Source organism: Chiloscyllium plagiosum, unplaced genomic scaffold (genome assembly GCF_037043375.1).
Source record: "Chiloscyllium plagiosum isolate Xiang-an unplaced genomic scaffold, Cpla_swu_hap1 HiC_scaffold_10, whole genome shotgun sequence".
Taxonomy (NCBI): domain Eukaryota; kingdom Metazoa; phylum Chordata; class Chondrichthyes; order Orectolobiformes; family Hemiscylliidae; genus Chiloscyllium; species Chiloscyllium plagiosum.
Window position 1 is genome coordinate 33,312,814 of NW_028270148.1, and position 24,133 is coordinate 33,336,946.

The 24,133-nt window shown below is 40.6% G+C and overlaps 3 protein-coding genes across 3 annotated transcripts in view; all 3 read left to right on the forward strand.

Moving 5' to 3' along the window:
• The first annotated feature begins 1,748 nt into the window (after positions 1-1,748).
• Positions 1,749-6,684, forward strand: LOC148148933 (uncharacterized). The gene is made up of 3 exons (XM_087990965.1): positions 1,749-1,876; positions 3,201-3,250; positions 4,598-6,684. Exons 1-3 carry the CDS (start codon positions 1,851-1,853, stop codon positions 6,682-6,684), a joined length of 2,163 nt encoding a protein of 720 aa, XP_087847091.1. The 5' UTR covers positions 1,749-1,850.
• Positions 6,685-10,997: 4,313 nt separating this feature from the next.
• LOC148148934 (uncharacterized) lies at positions 10,998-13,247 on the forward strand. Its single transcript, XM_087990999.1, has 2 exons — positions 10,998-13,205; positions 13,241-13,247. Exons 1-2 carry the CDS (start codon positions 11,035-11,037, stop codon positions 13,245-13,247), a joined length of 2,178 nt encoding a protein of 725 aa, XP_087847125.1. The 5' UTR covers positions 10,998-11,034.
• The window catches only part of LOC122553176 (mucin-4), a 95,272-nt gene continuing 84,310 nt past the window's right edge, over positions 13,172-24,133 (forward strand). The window contains exons 1-4 of the mRNA XM_043696763.2: positions 13,172-13,606; positions 18,166-18,299; positions 20,302-20,469; positions 23,734-23,910. Of these exons, the coding sequence (XP_043552698.2) occupies positions 13,261-13,606; positions 18,166-18,299; positions 20,302-20,469; positions 23,734-23,910 (825 nt within the window). The 5' untranslated portion in view covers positions 13,172-13,260. The remainder of the gene's footprint in view (positions 13,607-18,165; positions 18,300-20,301; positions 20,470-23,733; positions 23,911-24,133) is intronic.

Consider the following 24,133-nt stretch of genomic DNA (forward strand, 5'->3'; position numbering starts at 1 on the left):
ACTGGTATCTGTGATCATGGGGACTTCTGGAGGAGGCTGAGGTGGATCATTCATTCAGCACTTCTGGTTGAAGGTGGTTGCAAATGTTTCGGCCTTATCTTTTGAGCTGATGTGCTCATCCATCATTGAGGATGGGGATATTTGTGGAGCCTCCTCTTCCAGTGTGTTGTTTAATTGTCCACCACCATTCAGGACTGGATGTGGCAGGACTGCAGAGCTTAGATCTAATCTGTTGGTTGGGTGATCATTTAGCTCCGTCTATCAGTTGTTGCTTCCATCTGTAACTGTACGCTTGAAATCACTTTACGGTTTCAAAATAGTCACTTGAGTGAGTTATGAACAATTTTTAGAACCAGGGGACTTAGACTGCAGTGTGATTCACTGTGTTAGGGAGTTATAGAGAAGAGTGTAAGAAACCAAAAGATCATGTGATAAAAAAGAAATTTACTGTATAAGGCAGTTAGTACTGGAAAGGTTAACTAACATCAGAAAATCTTGAGACTTATCGTGAGAGGAGCTAACTGATTTTTGTGTCTGTGTGTACCAGTAGCTAATTGTAATGTGTAACTTATTCTTATGTCAAGCCTGATATCCCGTAAAGAGAGATATTCAGTTTTTGCAGTGGGATCAGAGGCCAAAGGTCAGTGGCAGCAAATGGCAACAGAGGTTAATAACAATGGTTACCTCACAGACCTGGATGCAGTATAAGAAGAAGTTAATGATATTCAAGAATTATCACAGTCAGGAGTGTACTGTCAAATGACACATACAACTGCCTGAACTACTAGGCTCACCTATAATTCAATTCACCACACATCCTCAGTCATATATTAATAATTGCTATCAATCAGGACTTTTATGTAATAGTCCTATGATTTACATCACCCTCATATACGTAGCACTGTTGCAAATCATCATATTCACATAGACTGCCTGCTATTGAGCCATGGTAGTCACATCACTCAAACAAATTGCACAAACATTCATTGATACATTTCCCTCCTTTTTGTCATTGTAGGCGGTGCATAGCGAGTGATAGTAGACATTATTACATTGAGGACAGGCAAGCTTAAATGTTTTAGCTCCCATGGAGGTGACGGCCATTTATCTGATGAGACATTGCTGGGAACTCTTCTAGTACTTGTCCTGCTCTGCTCATTCACCCATTGCTGTTCAATGACACAGGAAACCCTGTTAGCCCACTAACATCTAGAAGCTCCTAGTTTGTGCAAATCCCTTTCAAGTCACAATAAAATATTTCAGCAGCACCCAAGCCAGACTCTGTAGACCATTGAAACCTAAATCATAATGGATAGACACCAAAAATATGAAGCAACAATCTAGAAACCAACCTGAAACTAAAAGATAATGTCTTGGGAGGTTAAGAGTTGGTGTTGGTTACAGTGTGAAATTATGAAATGGCAGCACTGGTGTCAAATCGGTGTTCCCTGTCGATTGATACTAGAATCTCCTGCTGGTGGTAATTAGATATGTGCGCACACAAATGCCTTTACAGAAATGGGGTTTAGGGCACTTCCAGTAGGAAACGTCAATGCATGTCATAGATCCTAATTTGGTCATTTAAAAGCTCTCAGGAACTGAATACGATAGAGTTCAATTTCCCACCAGCCTGATCTGTTAAGATAACTAGGATTAGGACAGAAAATGGGTGCCCTAGCAAAGTACTTGATGACCTTTTATTCATAGTTTAAAAACATATCAGTTAATGAGGTCTGAACTTTTCTCAGCATGTAGGTGGATTCTAGCGTTTCAAACGTCACTTGGAAAAGCTGTAAGTGTCGAAGTTTTGGAGTGAAAATCTGTACAGATGTTTAAAGTTTTCTAACTTGATGGATTCCCAAGAATACAAAACACGGTGAGTCATTAAAGAGGTGATTATCTGTAATATCGAACACAGTATTTTTCCAATGTAACAACTGGATTCTTAGCTATGGCCCTCAAAGCACTTGAAACAGCTCTTCACAATAGAAAGAGACAGTTCTTTACATAACTTGAGGAGACCGCTTCACGTCAGGTGTGGGGCAAGTCAAAGAGTCAAATATCTGGGAACCATGGAGATGGAACTTGTGCTGTTGGTACCATTCTGCACCACTCTCGAGCCATCTAAACTAACTGATCCAAACTTCTTAAATCCTAAATCCTATGAGGAGAATGGACGCGTTATCACAAATGGGAAGAACTGGTGATAGCCACTGATGTGATCATGTTGAATTCTTGCAGTCATTTCCAATACTTTGGCAGCATTGGGAAAAATCAAGAAAGAAAGTATGTTTCACAATGTGGCTCATTGTGTGGTCTGGGTAATTTAGTAACGCAAAGGACTGAATCTTTCGAGGAATCACATTGGATTGCCACAGCATTCCCTTTTATTTACCTTGTTCCTGGAGGTCCATGCATCTGGCCCAAACTTCTGAATTTGACCTCTTCAGAACTTGTTCAGGAAGCCTTCCATCCCAGCAAAGGACCAGCGCAGGAGCCAAACCCAAGTCTCCTTTTTATAGTAGGAGATGCGTTATTCCAGAGTTTAAAAGTCCCAGTTGTACTTTGACAAGTTATGGAGAGAAAGTGAGAGTGAAAGGTGAGTGGGTGAGGGAGCACAGTAGCAGGTGGACAAAATGTTAAGGTGTCAGCCAATTAGGTGATGGGATCGGGTGCCAGTGAAATGAGCAAGGGGACAGAGTGACAGATAGGTTGGTGAGGGGACAGGATGGTATGCGGATGGGATTGGTGGTAAGGTGGTCAGGGGTATGGGTTAGCTGGGGTGTCATAAGGGTAAGCAGAAAGGGTGACAGCTATGGGTAAGGACAAGATCCTTTCTGTGGCTGAACATATATTCAATATGTGAGGTTAGTTGGAGCATAGGGGTTGAAATGCCATTGCTAGAGACAAATTATGGCCTAGAGGTGTGCGTTCCTAAGGCCATCAATATAGACCTATCCAATGGGACAGCAAATAGTAGATACATGCATTACAAAGCAAGGATATCAGCTGGTCCTGTTGTGCCACAGTATGACACATTATGAAGCAGAGTTCAGTTGTGAACAACCTTAAGATATAATAATGAGTAATGCATGGCATTGTTCGACATAGTACCTAACAATTATAACTTTTCTCTGTAAAATTCTGTACATTCTCCAGAATACAAAAATAATACATTCTCAAATGTTTCTCTTTTATAGCACTGCTATATTGAGCAAAGTATTATTTTGGATGAGCACAGTATTAGCAGGTAAGAGGCAAGATGCCAATGACTTTATAATTAACCTTAGTTTATAAATTGAAAGAGCAATGACCACTGATTTTATCTGATGCGGCTCTGCTCCTAGTACCTTCCCTTGCCACCAGAAGAGGTGTAATACCTGCGTCCACACTTCCCCTCTCACCTCCATCCAAGGCCCCAAAGGGTCCTTCCACATCCGGCAGGGATTTTCCTGCATGTCCTAACACCACATCTACTGTGTCTGTTGCTCTCAATGTGGTTGCCAGTATATTGGGAAGACAGGACGCCAATGCTTCAGAGAACATCTCCAGGACACAATGCACTAAAGAACCCCACCGCCCTGTGGCCAACCACTTCAACATCCCCTCCCACTCCGCCATGGACGTACAAGTCCTGGGTCTTGACCACTGCCAAATCCTAGCCATCTGATGCCTGGAGGAAGAATGTGTCATCTTCCGTCTAGGAACCACCAACCACACGGGATCAATGTTGATTTCACCAGTTTCCTGAACTCCCCTCCCCCTACCTTATCCCAGATCTAACCCTCCAACACAGCACCACGCTCTTGAACTATCCTACCTATCCATCTGCCTTCCCACCAATCCACTGTACTCTCTGCCCTGACTTATCACCATCACCTCCCACCTCCATCCACCTATTGCATTCCAAACTACATTCCCCCAGCCCCCTTGCTGCCACCTCCACCCCCCAACCTCACATTACTGGTGAAGAACTTATGCTCAAAACATCAACTCTCCTGCTCCTTGAATGCTGCCTGCCTGGCTGTGCTTTTCCAGCACCACACTTTTTGACTTTGGAAAATAACTTTACTCAGCCCTAGGCCAAGGAATGGGAAGCAGAAACCCTGCAACAGGGGTTACATTGGAAACCCTACATCAACCTTTCAATGAACTACTATTTAAAGCACTGAGCCTGCTCTGCCCATGTGATGGAATGGGTCTCCAGTCTCACCACCAGCATTTTCTGGACACTCCAAAGCAGAACAAAGGGGTCCTCTAAATCAGCACTTAGAAACATGTGGAGAATGGGCAAGGACTGGAGTGTTAGATGTTTTAACTTTTTAATTTTATTTCAAAATAATTCAGCGCAATACCCATTGGTTTTGCACTTCTGAATTTGTCCGGTACATGTGAGAAATTGATCAAAAAGACATCCATGATAATTGCAGCTAATTGTAATTTTATCCACAGAATGAAATTAAGTATTTTGATATTTGACTGCTGTTACTTGAATATAAAATATTTTGCTACGGATTTCTATACAGCAATATTGTATTGCTATATGTTATGCAGAGAACACAAAATGTTGATTTTAATATAAGGTATTATTTTTCAGCTGATGCGAATAACTGTGGGAACATTGACCTTGTGTGTCACATGCACGCAGAGTGCCAGATTACTTTTGACGGAAACTTCTTCTGTGTGTGCAAAGCAGGGTACCTTGGAAATGGCACGCAGTGTACAGATATTGATGAGTGTACAGCCAATGTACATGAATGCCATGCAAAGGCAGCTTGTGTAAATAGTCCAGGTGCTTACAATTGCCAGTGTAAACCTGGGTACACAGGAGACGGAATTGACTGTAATGATGTAGATGAATGTATCACTGACAATGGTGGCTGTCACATTAGTGCCACTTGCATTAACACAGCTGGAAGCCGGACTTGCCACTGTAAAGTGGGGTTCTCTGGAAATGGGTTTACTTGCAGTGATATAGATGAGTGCACAAAGCCCGGCATTTGTCACTGGAATGCATCGTGCACCAACACTCTTGGGTCTTACATATGCACTTGCAAAGCAGGATATAAAGGAAATGGTAAATATCTGTGTTTGGACAGAGATGAATGTGTGGAGATCCCAGGAATCTGTTCATCAGTACATGGATGGAAAGGGTGTAAGAATCTACCAGGCTCGTATCAGTGTACATGTTCCACAGGTTTCTACGCACATGACAACAAATGTACAGACGTTGATGAGTGTGCTCGTCAGGTCTGCAGTCCATTTTCTAACTGCATCAACCAACCAGGTTCTTATAGATGCAGCTGTAAGACAGGATTTACAGGCAATGGATTGACGTGTGTGGACATCAATGAGTGTGCTAGCATAAACGATTGCCATCCTCAAGCAAACTGCCAGAACTTTTTGGGCAGCTACATTTGTGACTGTAAATCAGGCTTCACAGGCAATGGGATTGCTTGTTCTGATATTGATGAGTGTGATGAGATTGCAGACTGTCCTGCTGTGTCTTCCTGTGTTAACACAGAAGGTTCCTATCACTGCAGTTGTGGCAATGGTTTCATCCTGAATGACAGCAAGTGTGTCGATGTTGATGAATGTGATGCTGATGTCTGTGACAGTCACGCCATCTGCAAAAATCTCCAAGGATCTTTCTCTTGTCACTGCAACAGGGGTTACGTTGGAAATGGTACAGTGTGTAAGGATGTGGATGAATGTCTCATAAACAATGGAGGGTGTTATTCAAATAGCATTTGTACAAATGAAGTTGGGACCTACACATGCACGTGTAAAAGAGGGTTTTCTGGTGATGGAATCTTACAGTGCGAAGATGTTGATGAATGCAAAGTTAACAATGGTGGTTGCTTGAACAATGCAACATGCATAAATACACTGGGATCTTCCTTTTGTACATGTCTTGATGGATTTGAACTTGTGAATAACACCATTTGCACAGACATTGATGAATGCAAGTTAATGAGTGCACCCTGCCAAATGAATGAGCAGTGTTTCAACATTTTGGGATCTTATCAATGTCAGTGCAAATCTGGATTTTCAAAAGAAAATGGCATTAGTTGTAATGACATTGATGAATGTCTCCGCAACCCATGTGATCTGAATGCCACTTGTTTGAATACATTTGGCTCATTCATCTGTGAGTGCGATTTTGGGTTTGAAGGAAATGGCTTATTCTGCAAAGATGTGGATGAATGCAACTTCCTTGGAATCTGCCAAGCAAACACTTTGTGCATCAATACAGCAGGAGGTTACACATGTCAATGTCAAGAAGGCTTCAGAGAGAATGGGCAGCATTGTGAAGATGTAAATGAATGCATCCTAAATAACACTTGTCCATCAGGCACCATTTGCATCAATTCATTGGGATCATATGTTTGTTCCTGTTCTAATGGTACTCTTGTAGTGAACAGCATTTGTGTGTCACCGAGTAACCAGTGCATTCCACCTTGCCATGATCGAGCGCTGTGCCATCGTGCTGGCAACTTGTATCAATGTGTTTGCGATGTTGGATTTCAGACCAATAATTCAATCTGTGTTGATGTAGATGAATGTAGGGAGAAACACATTTGCCCAGATGATCATACAACTTGTATAAACATGCCTGGCTCGTACATCTGTGTCTGCAAAACTGGATTCAGTAAGAATGGATCTTCATGCATAGGTATATAGTTCTTATTTATTTTGTATTTTACGCTTCACAATGTTTTGTTTTAGCATGCTATCCCCGTGCCCCCCCCACCCAAAACTTCATAGAATTGCCAGCACTTACACCATCCCCTTTATAGCATACAGCCAACAGTGTTGACAATTTGCCCATTACCATTGGCATCAATCACAATGGTGCCACTTAAAATGTGTAAAGCAGACTAGGCAGTTCATGCAGATATTTGGGCTCCCTTTTCATCTGCCCCTGTCCATTGCTAATCACTCTCCAGCACTGATTTAACGTACATCGTTTTAAAAAAAGGAATCAATGTTGAGTACCTCCCTCAAGAACACTGATATCAACCATTTCAGCAGATAAATCTCCTTATTTAAATTACCCCTTAAAAGAAGTTAATTTCTGAGGATGCACAAAATAGATTTTCAGCAACTTTGAAATTGACAAGCAGTTTTAACCATTTCGTACTTTTCGTTGAACTTGATAATACTTTTAACGCTCATACTAACCATGGTGGCAATGAGATTGCTGATATTCTGGGACCTCACCTGTCATAAAGTCTGTCAAACGTTATACAATCTCTATTTTAACAGCAATTGCAAAAGAGTCAGGAATGGTTGGGCATATGGAGGTGGCTGGAAGAGATGCTTTTAGTGGATGTCAATGAATTGAAAAGAGGATTTTGTCACAAAATCCGCTCATCAATTTCCTTCCCGCATCTGAATAACATAGATGTGGAGGTTGCAGTGGACATGGAGTTTGGTATTTGCTACTTTAGGCCAGGATTTTCACTGCTGGGAGATCAGGTTGGTTTGCAGCTACACGCATCAGGCCCATGAAAAATTAGCCCACAAAGTCAGATTTCCATTCCAAGGTGGTGTGTTTTGATGGGAGACAGACTGGTGAAACAGTGGAGGCTGGTGGGTTTGGAGCAGTCTGAAACCAAAACAGTCACGCCCCCTTCAGTTCTGAGATGATAACTCTGTTTATGTCTCCACAGATGCTGCCAGACCTGCTGAGTTTCTCCAGAACTTTCTGCTTTGTTTCAGATTTCCAGCATCTGCACTTCTTTGTTTTATTTGAGTAGAAAGCTTGCCTCAGTGCACTTATACAACTCGGTTTAAAAACAGATAAACCCAAAAGTATCTTTCCATCCTTTTCCCTCCTTACACACACTCGTCACCCTCTTATACTTCTCTTGGCTACATTCATGCTGCTACCTCATGTCCTTTGTCCAACTAATGCTTCTCTGACCACTCCAATGACCTTTTTTATTTACCCCTGTGCCAGTCTATGCCCATTTGCACACAACCATTTCTTTTTATAGCCCTAATACCAACTTATGCCCATCTGTCTGCCCTTGTGGCCCTCATGCCCACCAATACTCTCCACTCATCCTCACTGACTTTTGTAGCCACTATGCCATCTTAGTGCCATTTCAAGCCAACTCTGGTGAAATGCCTAAATTAATCCTTATAACAGACTTCCATGAGGATGTGCCATTCTTCTAAGCTTTCATGTATTTTCCTGGGAAAGGAGAAAAACAAGGTCAATTTAAGCAGAAAATTAGTGGCAAAGGATTGTCCATTGGGAATCTTGCTTCACATTGTGAGCGCAGGCAGAAATTTCCCAATTGAATTTCCTCAAATCCACAGACAAATTATAGACGTTCTAGGTTTTCTGATGGAAAATGGAAATTGAAAAAGTCTAGAAACACTTTCCCAGACAGCTGTAGTTGGATTTCTTTAAATATCAAATTCACGGGCGGCACGGTGGCACAGTGGTTAGCACTGCTGCCTCGCAGCGCCAGAGACCCGGGTTCAATTCCCGCCTCAGGCGACTGACTGTGTGGAGTTTGCACGTTCTCCCCGTGTCTGCGTGGGTTTCCTCCGGGTGCTCCGGTTTCCTCCCACAGTCCAAAGATGTGCAGGTCAGGTGAATTGGCCATGCTAAATTGTCTGTAGTGTTAGGTAAGGGGTAAATGTAGGGGTATGGGTGGTTTGCGCTTCGGCGGGGCGGTGTGGACTTTTGGGCCGAAGGGCCTGTTTCCACACTGTGAAGTAATCTAATCTAAAAAAAAAGCTTCCAACTTCAGTCATTCTCCACTTAGCCTAAGTATAGATGTGACTTCCATTTAAAGCTTCTTACGTACTGCAAACGTAGATTAAAGAATTCTAATGCCTGGTCACCACTGGCCTTTATTAAGGTGAAGCTTCAGGTGGGCTCAGTGGATGGTTTATGGGGCAATCCAGACCAGCACTGGAACCTCAGTCACTTAGGCTCAGAGAGAGTGAGGGCTGCAGATGCTGGAGATCAGAGTCAAAAAGTGTGGCGCTGGAAAAGCACAGCTGGTCAGGCAGCATCCGAGGAGCGGGAGAGTTGAGGTTTCGTGAATTCCTGATGAGGAGCTCATACTTGAAACATCGACTCCTCTGCTTCTCGGATGCTGCCTGACCGGCTGTGCTTTTCCAGCACCACATTATTCCACTTAGGTTCAGGGCCAGCAATCCAATTTATAAATCTTAAAATCGCATGGCATAGTGGCTACAAAAGTCAGTGAGGATGAGTGGAGAGTATTGGTGGGCATGAGGGCCACGAAATGCCAAAATAAGTAAGTAACTTTTGGTGGACACAAGGACGAAACATTGTGCATATTATTGTAAAGTTTTTCCTATACTAACTTTCTAATTTTCTTTGGAACAACAGACATTGATGAATGTTCCACAGCTGGGCAGAAGTGCCACCAGTTTGCCAGTTGCATCAACAGTATAGGGAGTTATCAGTGCGAATGTTTGAGTGGTTTTATTGGTGATGGGAAAAATTGCTCTGGTAAGTTTACTTTTGTCACAAACTTAATGTTACAAGATTCCTGCAGATGCCAGGTTGAGATGATATGTTATAATTAAAGTAGTGACAATGTAGTACTAAAAGCCTTGGATATTCTCTGATGTGCTTAGTCATAGTTTTATATTGGCCTTTGGCATCAAACTATTTTAAGAGTGAAACTTTATTTAACACAGTAGTGAATTGACTGTGCATTAAAAATTTTTCCAGTATCTTGTTATGCATTGCACTCTTAATATGCTGAGCTGTTTCTGTCCTTTGATCTCTCCACATGCAGTTAGTGGTTTGATGCATATGCCAACTCTAATGCTTGCAGTTCAGAATGCTGCTCTAAGTCACTGCACATGCATTAGAAATGTTGCACTTGGTTAAACAGTTCCACTTAATCATTACTGAATGATGAAAACATTCATTTTTACTTTTTGTTGGTTTGTCCACCTTCCCCAGTAAAATGAATCACCATTCTAGTATTAAATATAATTGAATCATGCAATTCAAAAATTACAAAGGAATGAGTTAAAGATACCCTGGGATCTAATGCAAAAAATTCCATGCTATGATTATTTGTAATTTCAGACTCACCTTGTGTCAAACAATAACTAGTATTAATTATTATTGAGCATTCATCCTTCTGTATGAGGTCTAAGGATAATACATCAAAACAGCTTGATATATTCAAATTGTTAGAGATTCAGTTGCTTTGACATTGAAGTGAGGACAAAAACTATGCTGTTGAGCGAAGGGATTGATAAGATGTGAACAGGTATGCACAAATGTCAACCTAGTATAAGATAATTTCTGTCGCTCCAAATAATTGTAAACCCATTCAGAGTCCCTGGATCATGCACAGATTAGGGCAGATCAAGAGACCACTTCCTTCATCCCTCCAAACCCCTGACCCCACCTCCTGCCAACAACAGCTTCCCCTTACATTCTGAGCTGCAAGTCATTTACAATTAAGTGACTAACATACACCTCATCCCTATTGCTTACTGCTAGTTCATTCACATGAGGTGCCTAAAACAGAGCATGCAAAAACAAGGAAGCACATTTACAGTCACAACGATATCGTTGATAAAGCAACCCTTGGCTAATGCCTGATTTGCAGAAGCACCCCATGCTAGAGTAAGACATAAAGGTCATTACAAAGCTTGGACCGAGAACATGGGTTAAAGAATTACTGTTTAGAAACTCAAAAGAACATCACAGAATATGTCATAATCATTAACAAATGCACAATCACACATATATATTAATATAAACTTTGTGTTCTAATTGCTTCCACCAAAATTAATTTGCCCAAATTTTATGATTTATTTGCACTTGTCTTAAGCAACAGCTTCTGAAGTATCACCATGGTGTTTGATTACAGAAGGTCTTTATACGTTAAAACAAGAATCTAAAATAATTGTTGTCCATTTTGTGTTCATTTTACCTCATACTATCCATTTCAATAATAAATTATAGACATTGATGAATGCCAAAGTCACAATGGAGGATGCCATCCCTATGCTATGTGCAACAATACAGCTGGGTCTTTCTCCTGCATCTGTCCCCATGGGTTCACTGGCAATGGAACTGAATGCTGGGATATCGATGAATGTGTCCTTGGCAACATGATCAACATCTGCAATGATTCTGCCACATGTAAGAATACAGAGGGTTCATTTCAGTGTGAGTGCCACATAGGATTTAATGGAGATGGATACAATTGTGTGGATCTTAACGAATGTGAGAATACCTCTATATGCGATGAAAATGCAGATTGTAACAATACCCTTGGGTCTTATTTATGTAGCTGTAGACAAGGATTTCTAACTGCTGATGGGCTGTGTTTGGACATTAATGAATGTCACCAGCAGACTATTTGTCATCCGAATGCAAACTGCATCAATGTTCAAGGTTCATTCTATTGCAGTTGTAAATCTGGCTTCTCCGGAAATGGAACAGATTGCAGAGATATTGATGATTGTGCTCTCAACCATTCAGTTTGCCATGAGAAGGCAATTTGCAACAATACTCTTGGAGCCTATCGTTGTGAGTGCTGGACAGGATATGAAGGAAATGGGACTCTCTGTTACGATACAAATGAATGTCTTAAAAATGACACCATATGCTCCAAGTATAGTATCTGCATTAATACTGAAGGCTCTTACACATGCCAGTGCAATGAAGGATTTGTAGGAAATGGGTCATACTGTGAAGATATAAATGAATGCAACCTGATTAATGTATCTTTTCAATGTCATTTTGACTCATATTGCATGAATACATTGGGCTCATTTGAATGTCACTGTGAGGCTGGTTTTGAAAACAATGGGACTGATTGTATTGATATTGACGAATGTATAACAAATTCATCCGACTGCAACATATATGCCAGCTGCATCAATTATCTGGGTGGGTATGATTGTGAATGCTTTGATGGATTTATCGGAAATGGGACTGAGTGCTTGGACATTAATGAATGCAGTGCAGACAACATGTGTCATACCAACGCTTCCTGCCTGAATACGCAAGGCTCCTACCAGTGTCTGTGTGATTCTGGCTTTACTGGAGATGGACAGAATTGTAGTGATGTTGATGAATGTTTCAACAACACAATTTGTCAGGAAGATCAACAATGCATTAATGCAGCTGGCTCTTTTCAATGTGTCTGTACCAGTGGATTTTCAGAAAATGAAACTTTTTGTGTTGATATTGATGAATGCTCGATCAATATGTTCCTTTGCCATTCAGATGCCAATTGCATCAACCAACTTGGTTCATTTCTTTGTGTCTGCCAAACTGGCTTTGTTGGTGATGGTTTTAACTGCACAGATATTGATGAGTGTTCAGAAAATGGAACAGAGTGCATGGATGCTGAAGAGTGTACTCTGGGGTATTCAATTTGTCATGAAAAGGCAACTTGCAACAACACTATTGGAGCCTACTATTGTAAGTGCAGGGCAGGATTTGAAGGAAATGGAACCATGTGCAATGATATTGATGAGTGCATTCAAAACCAGACCTTATGTCACATGTATAGTTCCTGCATTAACACTGAAGGCTCTTATACATGCCAGTGCAATGAAGGATTTGTGGGAAATGGGTTATATTGCGAAGACATAAATGAATGCATTTTGTCCAATGCATCTGTCATATGTCATTTTGACTCATATTGCATGAATACATTGGGCTCATTTGAATGCCACTGCGAGGCTGGTTTTGAAAGCAATGGGACTGAATGTATTGATATTGACGAATGTATAACAAATTCATCCGACTGCAACATATATACCAGCTGCATCAATTATCTGGGTTGGTATTATTGTGAATGCTTGGATGGATTTATCGGAAGTGGGACTGAGTGCTTGGACATTAATGAATGCAGTGCAGATAACATGTGCCATACCAATGCTTTCTGCCTGAATACACAGGGTTCCTATCAGTGTCTGTGTGATTCTGGCTTTACTGGAGATGGCCATAACTGTAGCGCTGTTGATGAATGTTCAAACAATACAATTTGTCGGGAAGATCAGATATGCATAAATACAGTTGAATCTTTTCAGTGTAGCTGTGCTAGTGGATTTTCAGATAATGGAACACTTTGTATAGATATTAATGAATGCTTGACAGATAACCTTCTTTGCCACTTGAATGCTCTGTGCATCAACCAACCTGGCTTTTTCTCCTGCGTCTGCAAGTCAGGTTTTGTAGGAGATGGATTCCACTGTACAGACATTGATGAATGTTCGCCTATGAAAATGACTTGCCACCACCTTGCTCATTGTATAAATACTCCAGGCTCCTATCTGTGCTCTTGTGAGAAAGGCTTTATAGGAAATGGACAGATATGCACTGATATCAATGAATGCCAGCTGAGTGATCAAGCATGTCCTTCGGTAGCTTCATGTATTAACACCATAGGGAGTTACTACTGTGTGTGCAATCAAGGATTCACTGGCACTGGACAAGCATGCACTTCTATTGATGAATGTTCTCCACCTAGTTCATGCCAAGCAAATGGCAAATGCAGAAATATAGAGGGGAAATACAGTTGCATCTGTTCGTCCAATGACACTTGTGATCCACAGATAGCAAATGGTGTGTTATATCTAATAGTTTATGTTTTGTCAAATAATGAAATGTTAATTATTGCCATTATAAAGATAAGTTGATGTAAGATTTACATCTAATAAGTCAGCTGACTGAATAGTTCTTGAAAGACAAACTTGTGAATGAATTTTGTCAGAGATATATTTAACTTCTTAATTTTTTGGTCATAGAGTTAATTATAGAAAAGAATTGTATGCAGAATTTCAAGCCACTGTAATTTGGAGAAGAAATGCTTTTTTTATTGTCATCTATAGCTGGCATAATGTGAATTTATTTACTGTTATGTGACATGGTTTGAAAATTTTAGCGTTCTAAATATTCACTCCATTTGCCATTTTCACTCCTTTCCTGAGAATGTCAACTCGTTAGAGTATTGCACCATAGGAGCAGAAAGCCCTCACTATGCATTCTTCATGCATAAGACAGACAGTGCTATCAGGCAGTTCACTCCTTGGCATTACCCAAAACCAGGCCAGATCCTATCCTTACCTGACAACACCCAGGAGTGCAATTTTCATTTGGGGTTACCTGTCAAGAATAGAAATTCTGGTGACTCTGAGACACCTACATCTATCCGTCCTGCTGCTATCCCAGACAGCATAAAACATCTGATGACAGAGCAAAAGTCAGACTTGAGCTTTTCCAGTGTGTACGACTTATTACTCTAGTGACTAACCAAGCACTAAGCTGTCAGGAAAGTTAAAAAGTTTCTTGGAATAATTTTTTTAAAAATTGAAATGAGTTTCCACTGAACAAATATAAAAGTAAAGTTTTAACTTCTTTGTTCTTTACTGCTCTGCACAAATGGAGATTTCAGGATAACATAGGATATTCACACTCATTCCTAAATGGGTTGGAGCCTGTTGCTGTTCTTTTTTGGGCAAGTTGCAATGTTTCTTAAAAAAAACAATTTTCTAATCAACCTATTCAGAGATGTTGTTACAGACTTGTGGAGCAGATGGGATCTGAACCCAGGTCTCCTGATCTAGGAGTAGGGACACTCCCACTGTGCAACAAGACATACCTTTTGTAATACTTTTTTCATTCCATGAAATATATAATCCTGATTACTTAATGGGATGGGGAGGTTCTCTAGTAACCTAAACATGCCTGAATACTGGTTTGCATTTGGGTAAAAGCTTTTGCTCTTCGAAACAATATGAACTTAGGACAGCGTGAAAGCTGATTCGTACCAACCAGATTCTATTCAGTGAGTCACTGCATTATTTATGTCACTGCTAATAGTAGTTTGAGACATCAGCTATAAGTATGACATTTAAGCAATTTGTGAACAGCATTCTAATCCTTATGTTTGATTCCTACCAAGGTATCAGATATTATTTGTAACATACAGAGGTAGTAAATTGATCAAATATGATTTATCCTTTCAGGAGATTGTTTCTTTGACATTTCAAGAATGCTTTAATTTTGATCTTATGTGAAATTTAATTTTTACTTGTTTGAGTAACATACCTAAATGATTTCAGCTAATATTCTATCAGATGGCTTAACTTCTAATAGATGGGATATTAGGTCGCAGTGGATTAGAACAATTAATGTCAGTGGATCAATAATGTAGTAAATTTTTAAATTTTAGCATTTGGATGAGGCAGCAAGGTGGCTCAGTGGTTAGCACTGCTGCCTCACGTGCCAAGGACCTGATTCCAGCCTTGGTGACTCTCTGCATGGGATTTCCATGTTCTCCTGTGTCTGAGTGGGTTTCTGATGGGTGCTCTGGCTTTTTCCCACTGTCCAAAGATGCGCAAGTTGGGTTGGTTGGTTAGTTAATTGTCCGTACCATCCAGGGTTGTGTAGGCTAGGTGGATTAGCCATGATAAATGTGGGAAATACAGGGGGTCTGGGTGGGATACTCAGAAGAGGTGGCATTGGCTGAATGGCATCTTTCTGCAATGTAGGGATTCTATGATTCTATTTTGCAAGACCAGCACTTGTTGCCTGTCTTTAGTTTCCTGAAGATGTAAGTTTTCTTCTTGAAACATTGTGATGTCTTGGTGGTTTGATAGGTTTGTTGGACCACTTTAAATGGCAGTTAAAAGTCAAATACATTGCTATGTGAAGCAGATAAAGGAGAAATTTAATCAAGATATTCAAAATCCTGTAGGTTCTGATGGTCTGAATAAAAGCAATTGCATAGTGGCTCAGTGGTTAGCACTGCTGCCTCACAGCACCAGGGACCCAGGTTCGATTCCAACCTCAGGCGACTGTCTGTGTGGCGTTTGCATATTTTCCCTCTGTCTGCGTGGGTTTCCTTCAGGTGCTCTGGTTTCCTCCTACAGTCCAAAGATGTGCAGGTTAGGTGAATTGGTCATGCTAAATTGCCCATAGTGTTCAGATATGTGCAGATTAAGTGCATTAGTCAGGGGTACATGTACAGTAGGAGGAATGGGTGTGGTGAGTTACTCTTCAGAGGGTTGAGTTGGATTGGATCCGTTGAGCTGAATGGCCAACTGCTGGGATTCTAAGATGGATCAATAACTAGGCAACACAGATTTAATGTGATTTGCTAATTGACCAGAGGCAACATGAGGAAAGAGTATTACATAACAATTTCTAATCATCAGACGCACTGCTTGAATGGATGGTGGATTAAATAACAACTTTAATTTAATTCAAACCAGGAGCAGTAAGTTTCCTTTCCTAATGGATATTAGAGAGTCATTTCAGTTTTTATGACACTCTCGCAACTTCAAAGTCACTTTCTTTTTGTTGCTACCATCTCTATTTCTAAACATTTATCAAGCTGCTTTCACATTTTCAAGCAGTTTTGAGATTTAAGCACTGTTCTCTGAATTAATAGTTAGAACAAAGAACAAAGAAAGTTTACAGCCCAAGAACAGGCCCTTCGGCCCTCAAGACTGAGCTGATCCAAATGTACTGTCTAAACCTGTCAGTCAATTCCTAAGCATCTGTATTCCTCGGCTCCCCACCTACTCATGCATTTAATCAGACGTATCTTAAATGAATCTACCGTGCCTGCCTCCACCACCTCTGTTGTCAATGCGTTCCAAAAGCCCACCACCCTCTGTGTGAAGTGCTTGCCGCGTGTATCCCCCTTAAACTTTCCACCTCTCACCTTGAAAGCGTGACCTCTCATTATTGAGTTCACTGACATTAGCACTAAACTATTGTGGCTAATGGTATTTAAATATTTAATCTGCATTTTATAGATTTGTTGATGATACTGCTCAGAAAGGGGCCATTTAGCCCACAATGCCTGTCTCAGCTATTTGGTAAGGGCTATTCAATTGGTCCCACTCTCCTGCATTTTCCTCATAGCCATACAAATACTCCTCGCTTCTGATATTTACCCAGTTCTCTCTGCTGCTTTAAAAGGCACAATCCTAATGTATAAGACCTCTTCAATAACACCTTGAAAATCTATTCTATGGTTAATTGATTCTGTCCAAATGTAACTTGTTACTGCTTAATAGCTCTTACCATACAGATGCATTTTCTCAGAACTGTCTGTCTCAAAACCATAGTTGCCTGAACACTTTTAGAATGTGCCATGCATCATTTTTAATTAAAAAAGAATTACTCAGTGAAAATTAACTTACTTGGAAGATAAACTTGTTATCTACTTGACCACTGTGTGTCAGTCTATTCCTGTGCTTCAGCTGAAACTGACACCACCTGACCCAGAACCTGCCAACTCTGAAGTTCAAAACAGCCTCAGTTCCAAACCTTCCAGCTTTGAGAATGTGTACTTGTTGAACAACTTTAATCACCTCTTCCCTAATTATATTTTGAACTTGTTATCCTTTTTTGATTTAAAATGCTTCTGTCCTTCACCAATTTGTCATATATTCTCTTCTTGAAGCACAAACTCAGCTAGAATTGTTATTAAAATCAGCTTAATCATGGTGCACATTTTTAACGACTAGAGCATAGTTGTCCTGTTAGTCAACATGTGTACAGAACTTGTATCAAGTGAGAAATTACAACGTGTTTTGAGTTGCTAAAGTTTGCCATGATATAAGATGTGGATTACAACTGCAGAGCTCTTGAAACTGCCTAAAGTATTATTCAGAGTCAAAAAGTGTGGCACTGGAACTACGTAGCAGGTCAAGCAGCATCTGAGGAGCAGAACTGTCAACGTTTTGGACTTAAGCCCTTCATTTTTCAGCCAGTTAAATTTGTGATAGGTTTTGGTAACTTTCAGTCAAGGTTGAGATGAAAGACATGAGAGGCAAAATTTCACAAAGAATCAAAGTCTATAGATAGGTTAAAGCCTATGGAGGGGTGAAATTCCATAGGACATGAAAGTCTATGGAATAGTGAAATGAATATCTTAAAAAGTGTGAACTATATCTGTGTGCAAAACTATTACCTTGTAAAGTTAAATTTAAGTTTAATCATCTATTTGTTAGTTTATCCTCAGGTTTCAGAAATGTTGGCATTGACTGTTTGAATCTGTGGAACGTATTAAAAAGCAGATAATAAAATGCAGTCACATACTACAGATATATTCATTGTTATGGTATAAAACTCTTTTATCAATAGTCGAATTTAAATTATTTCCACAGAAAGTGTGCTTTATCTGCATGGTGAGCCTGTTGGAGACTTAAAGGTATCTGCTTCAGGTGCTGATGTAAACTCCCCCTTTATTGTTCCTCCCATGGGATTTCCATTCCTTGGTTCAATTTGGGATAGGATATATGTAAGTAGATCTAAATATTAAATCTTTTCTTGTTAGCTTCCGGTTAATTATCTGAGGCCCGAGAATGTAACAAAAACATTTAATTTTCCTTTTGGAAAACAATTATGTCTGGTCAGCTCAGCCAAAGAATTTCTAGTCCTCTGGTATACATTGATAGGGAATAAGTAGGATATATGGATTTTAACACTTTTAGAAATGCTTAGAATTGGTAGAACAGTAGATCACAACATTGGGATATAAAGTGGTAATATTTGGTTTTGATTTGCTGAACATTAAACAATTTCCAGATTTAATTCTGTTTGATTTTACAATGAAGAGGTCTCAGAGTGCCAAATCCTAGGGAAAAAAAGTAACTTGGAAAGTCCATTAGTTATGGTCACTGTGGGAGCAATTCTCAATGGGAATCTGCATTTTGTGTTAGAGATTTTCAGTGACAGACAATTATTAAATGCGTGTCAATTATTCATAGCTAGTGCCATTGAACCATTGAAGAATATGTTCAGAGAATACTGTAGATCTGTCATTGCAAGGCAGCAATCTAATTGAGGAGCTTAAATAACATTGTGAAGAAAACGAAAAATCCTCCTTTTACATCAATAACCTGAACTCATCAATGAGATTACAAACTTGAAATCACATCAATGTATACTGTATACAGTTTACATCTTTGCCAACTGGGCAGTAAACTGAGGAGTAGCTGGAATATCTACCATAGAACCCACTCAATTCACATTCAGTAAATTTCATTCAGGCATGCAAAAACAACAGTCTAGACTCATAGATTCCATCCCAAATTTTAACAATGGGCTTTTGCAGAAAAAGGGATGCCTGATCTAAGCTGATGAGGTTCTCCAAAATGGATGGAGTCTTCCAGAGGCCTACTTCCTTTGACTTCTGCTATGGCCACATTGGCAAATTAAGATAACCGACTCCCACAAGGGGACAATTACTTTATTTGAATAAAGGTTTTGGCTCTTCAGAAAGCCAAAATGAAACTTATACAGGGTTTCCAGTGTCTTCGAAAAGCGTATAAGTGAAGTGAGGGATTTTTCTTGGTCTACCAGCTTGGCGCAAAGAGAAGAGGTGGGAAAATTCACTGACCACAATTCCAAGATTCAATTGCAATGTATGTGCGTCTATCCCAAAATCCATGTCCTGCTTGACCATAACTGTTGCTTATGTCCTCTCCATCTTCAGCAATCTAAGAAGCAATATTTAAAAGAACAAATTGTCCTCTGCTCTTCTGAAGTTACATGGGGATACAGATTTGCAGGCATGTGCCTACCTGACTCTGAGGACTGAATAGTCAATCCCAATTCTGTCCTCTTTCACATCCACTTAAATCTATATTGCAGCAAATTGCAAAGGATAGGATACCAGAAAGGAAATAGATCTAATCTTCCCTTCCTTAGTCCAGAAATCCCAATACCACTTTAGGCATACCTCACCATATTTCTTTAAAGTGGAAAATACAAACATTTTGCATTTTAATCTATTAGATTTGAAGATAGGATGCAAAATATTTTTTGATTATCAAATGAATGTTTTTGAAAGAAGGTTCAAAGATACAAAGGGTAGTTTGTGTTTGACAGTGTCTAAGATTAGGCAACCTATGATCCCCCTTTGGATATATGTATTAAATGAAAAATGAAGAACTGATTTTGATCAATCAGAAATTTCTGGAAAAACTCAGCAGGTCTGGCAGCATCTGTGCAGAGAAAACAAAGTTAATGTTTTGGGTACAGCTACACTCCTTCAGAACTGTTCTGAAGAAGGATCACTGGACCTGAAATGTTAACTCTGTTTCTCTCCTCAGCTGCTAGACCTGCTGAGATTTTCCAGCAATTTCTGTTTTTGTTTCTAATTTCCAGCATCTGCAGTTTTTTTCAGTTTTTCATCAATCAGATCCTGGTTTATTCTCTGTATACAGTTTATAATCAGGAGTATTAAATTACAAAATGTGAAAATTGTAATCCTACTTGTATTTTTTGTTCTACTTTAGTTTTCAGATAATGGCCTGATTCAATTTCAGAATTTTCAGTCAAATGAGAATTATTTATATCCAAACCCATTTAAGAATGGATTTGACGGGAATGAAACGGTGCCTATGTTGGCTGTGTTCTGGGATGATGCTGACCTCACATTTGGAAATGGGAAGTTATTATATCAGGTTTGTCTTTTCTTTAAATGGGTACATTTTTCTAACTAGGAGACCCTGAAAACAGCCACGGGGCTACAAAGTGCTAAAAAACCAGTGCCTGTTGCTTCTGTGACATGCTGCACAGCAACTTTATTCTTCTTGCTTATTTCCATCAATGTTAGGTATGACTGCATGCCTTAGGACTATCAAATCTAACACCACTTAAATGTAGCCTTGACTGGATACAGCCAGACTGCACATTTTCAGGCTGAGGTACGTGGCTGGAGCAGCAGCTAGTATTTTTTGTGGTAATGAGTACGAGGAGGAAGGAGAGTGGTGTAACAGAGGTGAGAACATGCTCCAGAGATCTCAAACAAGACACTGGCTGCTTTGGTGGCAGAGATAGCAAGGAGCAGGCATTCTAAACAGTTCATGGTGAGGATCAGAGGCTGTGGCATACAATTTTGCACACCAACCTCCTTGCCAGCTCTCCTCACAATCCTGAGGCATTTTGCATGAATTGGATTAACTGCCTAAAGCAAAGTGAAGGGTGGCAAATCAAAGCCTATTATAATTAATTATCTGAGCCTCCGAGGCAATATGCAGAGCTAAAATTGACCCAAATGGTGAGATCAGTGCAGGATGTGTAGACATGATAGATTACATGAGAAACCACCTTTGTCATATAATGTCTGTCAGGTCATATTAGCAGTCACTGACCGTTCTCTGGAGAGGGTGCTGCTCTAGGATCATATCCAGGCAGGCCACATGCCTTTTTAAAGAGGGGAAACAGTGCTATCTCTCCCTTAGTTCAGTTTGGAACCTCTGTGTGGGCTGTTTTCATTACATGTTGTGAGGATCTCCCATGGTCCTCCACCATCATGAAGCAATGGGAGCACGTAGCCATGGCACTGACCACTGGGAGTCTCAACGAGTTGGAGGTTGCGTCAATTTCAGTAATTTTCTTGAGGGTAATTCGGGATGATAGGCAATAGATTAAAAAAAAGGCAGAAAGTAGGGATAAAGGAGATTTTTCAGGATGGCAGCTAGTGACTAGTGGAATTCTGAGGAGTTAGTGTTGGGACCACAATTCACATTGTACATGAATGGTCTAGACAAAGGAATTGAGTGTGTTGTTGCTAAGTTTCCAGATGACAAAATGATAGGTGGAGAGATAGGTCATGTTGAGGAAGTGGGAAGGCCGTGAAAGGACATGCTATGTGAGTGGACACAGAAGTGGCAGATGAAATACAATGTGGCAAAGTGTGAGATTATATATTTTGGTAGGAAGAATAGATATAGACTACTTTCTACATGGAGTAAAGGTGTTGGGAAACCTGGAAGATAAATGAACCTGGGAGTCCGAGTTCAGGATTGTCTTAAGGTTAACATGCCGGTTTAGTTGACAGTTAGGAAGGCTACTGCAAGAAAACAAGAGCAGAAATGTATTTCTGAGGCTGTATAAGGCTCTGGTCAGGCAGCATTTGGAATATCTGAGGAAGGATGTGCTGGTGTTGGAGGGGTTTGAGAGGAGGTCTATAAGAATGCTCCCAGGGACGAAGGATTTGTCATGAGCTTAAGGAACGGTTGAGGATGGGTCTGTACTCAATGGAGTTTAGAAGGATGAGGTGTGATCTGATTGAAACTTATAGAATACTGAGAGGCCTGGATGGAGTGGACATGGAGAAGGTATTTCCACTCGTAGGAAAAACTATAACCCGAGGTCAAAGCCTCAGTGGGTAGAATCCTTTACTGCAGCTTAGAGGGTGAATCACTGGGCAGGAGTGGCCTACAGGGCAGATGGAAATAGTGACTCAGGTGCCAACCCGCTAGAGGCCCTCGTTACCTGTGAGCTCTGCTGCAGTGGATTCCAATGAGGACTTCAATGGAGCAGCACTCAGCAGAACTGAAGCTTAACGGACATGCGCAATTAAATGTTTGGTTCATTAATTGGCAGACTTGCTAGGAAACGGTGGTTTTTGTGATGGAGCAAGGAGATGTCCAGAACCAACTTGGCACAGGGTTTTGCACAGAGCATGGCACCCATACTTTACAACATGAAAGTGGTGAGCTACTGCATGGCGGTCCTTCCAGACCAGACCATCATGATCTAAGTCTCAGCTTCCATTACCAAGCAGAAATCATTCAACATCAGGGTGTTGCAATGGAAGTACGGACTGATTCAGTATTTGATAATGGCTGCAGATAGCAGTGTGGAAATGGCCTTATTTGGTAGTCCATATTTGTTTTTCTGCACACTCAGATAATGCTGTGGGACAGCCTCCTCTCAGTGACTCTGTGAATCACAAACCTACTGTCACCTCCCTGACAATGAATAGTTTGCCTTCCCATTCCAGCTACCTTACCAGTGCCTTTGCTCTTGCACCTTTGTCAGGTGACCAGCCCAGACTGCCCAGAGCAAAATGGTGCAGTTCAAAGCCTGGCCTTCTAGGCCCAGAGCTGCACAAAGTCATCCTGCAAGACCATCTATAGGATTGTCAACTGCAGGTCAGAAGCCTGTTAGCAATCATGCTGCAGCCCCTTGGGCAGTGCCAGGATGAAGTACTAAGCAGGCTGCTGGAAGACCTCAAGTGGAAAAGGCCTCAAATACTGCAAGCTCTCCTCAGCCTCCTCTTTCTCCCTCTGTTTCTATCCTCTGTGCGTCAACTCAATCACTCTGTCATGCCAATCAGGCAACAGTTCACCAGAAAGCAGTTGATGACACTTTTAAGTAGCCCTTTTGGAGAATAGTCAGGAAGGATTAGCAGGCTGATTACCTGTTGAGAAATGTGTGCTCATTCCATGGTCTGCAAGTCCTGCAGCAGGACTTGAACTGAGCTGAGAATGTCTAGCTCAGAGGCAGGGGCACTACCTGAAAGAACCTCCTATCATTTTATTACTGTACTTTTATGTATGCTTTTAAAGTTAAACTGGAATGGGCAACCATGCTCCAGTTTGCAAATTTCCCTGGTTAAATATAGAGTGACACAAAGGTCTGTTTTCCAATTTGGAAGGTTTCCTGACAAAACAACAATTAAATCCTGAATGACATAAGACTCTCTTTACTTTAGGCTTGGTGGTTAGAAAATGGTCATACTTTAACCATACCAGTAGAATAACACACCCATGATTTCATGATATAACATTTCTGCATTTATTAAACTGCATCTTGAAACATTCAGTTACTGAATCCTTACTGTGTATTAGTGAGATTATAATTGGAATTCAATGTATGTTACGTGCAAGGAGATGCTAATTTAAAAACTTGCAGATAAAGAATGTTTGTTATTTCAGGTATATAATGACAGTAAGAAGGACATCTATTCCCAACTGATTATCAACAGAACTACCGAGGAAGTTAACAGACAATTTGCAAAGACCATTGACAATCCTTTTGTCCCTAGGTGGATATTAAAAGTCACATGGGATCACATCTCACCTGTTTCCTTTCAGAAAAAAAATTTAAGTGAGGTAAGTTAGTGGAGTATAAAACTGATGAATGATAAGAAGCCTTGAGGATGAGTAGAGGTCATTGGTCAGCATGAGGGGTAGGAACAGCAGGGGTTTGGGTTGATGGGTATGGAAGGGTGGGAGGGCCCATGGAGGGGGATCGGTGTGGAAGGTTGCAGCATGTTGTCGTGAATGGGGTATGTAGAGTGGGTGGGAGTGTGAGGAGGCTGTGAAGACTAAATGA

What these genes read in the sequence shown, in the direction of transcription:
- LOC148148933 (XM_087990965.1), top strand. Translation starts at nt 1,851, where the DNA reads ATGGATTCCCAAGAATACAAAACACG. An exon ending in TCCCAAGAATACAAAACACG is followed by an intron (nt 1,877 to 3,200) that starts GTGAGTCATTAA and finishes TCTCTTTTATAG; the next exon opens with CACTGCTATATTGAGCAAAG. An exon ending in GATGAGCACAGTATTAGCAG is followed by an intron (nt 3,251 to 4,597) that starts GTAAGAGGCAAG and finishes ATTATTTTTCAG; the next exon opens with CTGATGCGAATAACTGTGGG.
- LOC148148934 (XM_087990999.1), top strand. Translation starts at nt 11,035, where the DNA reads ATGTGCAACAATACAGCTGGGTCTTTCTCCTGCATCTGTCCCCATGGG.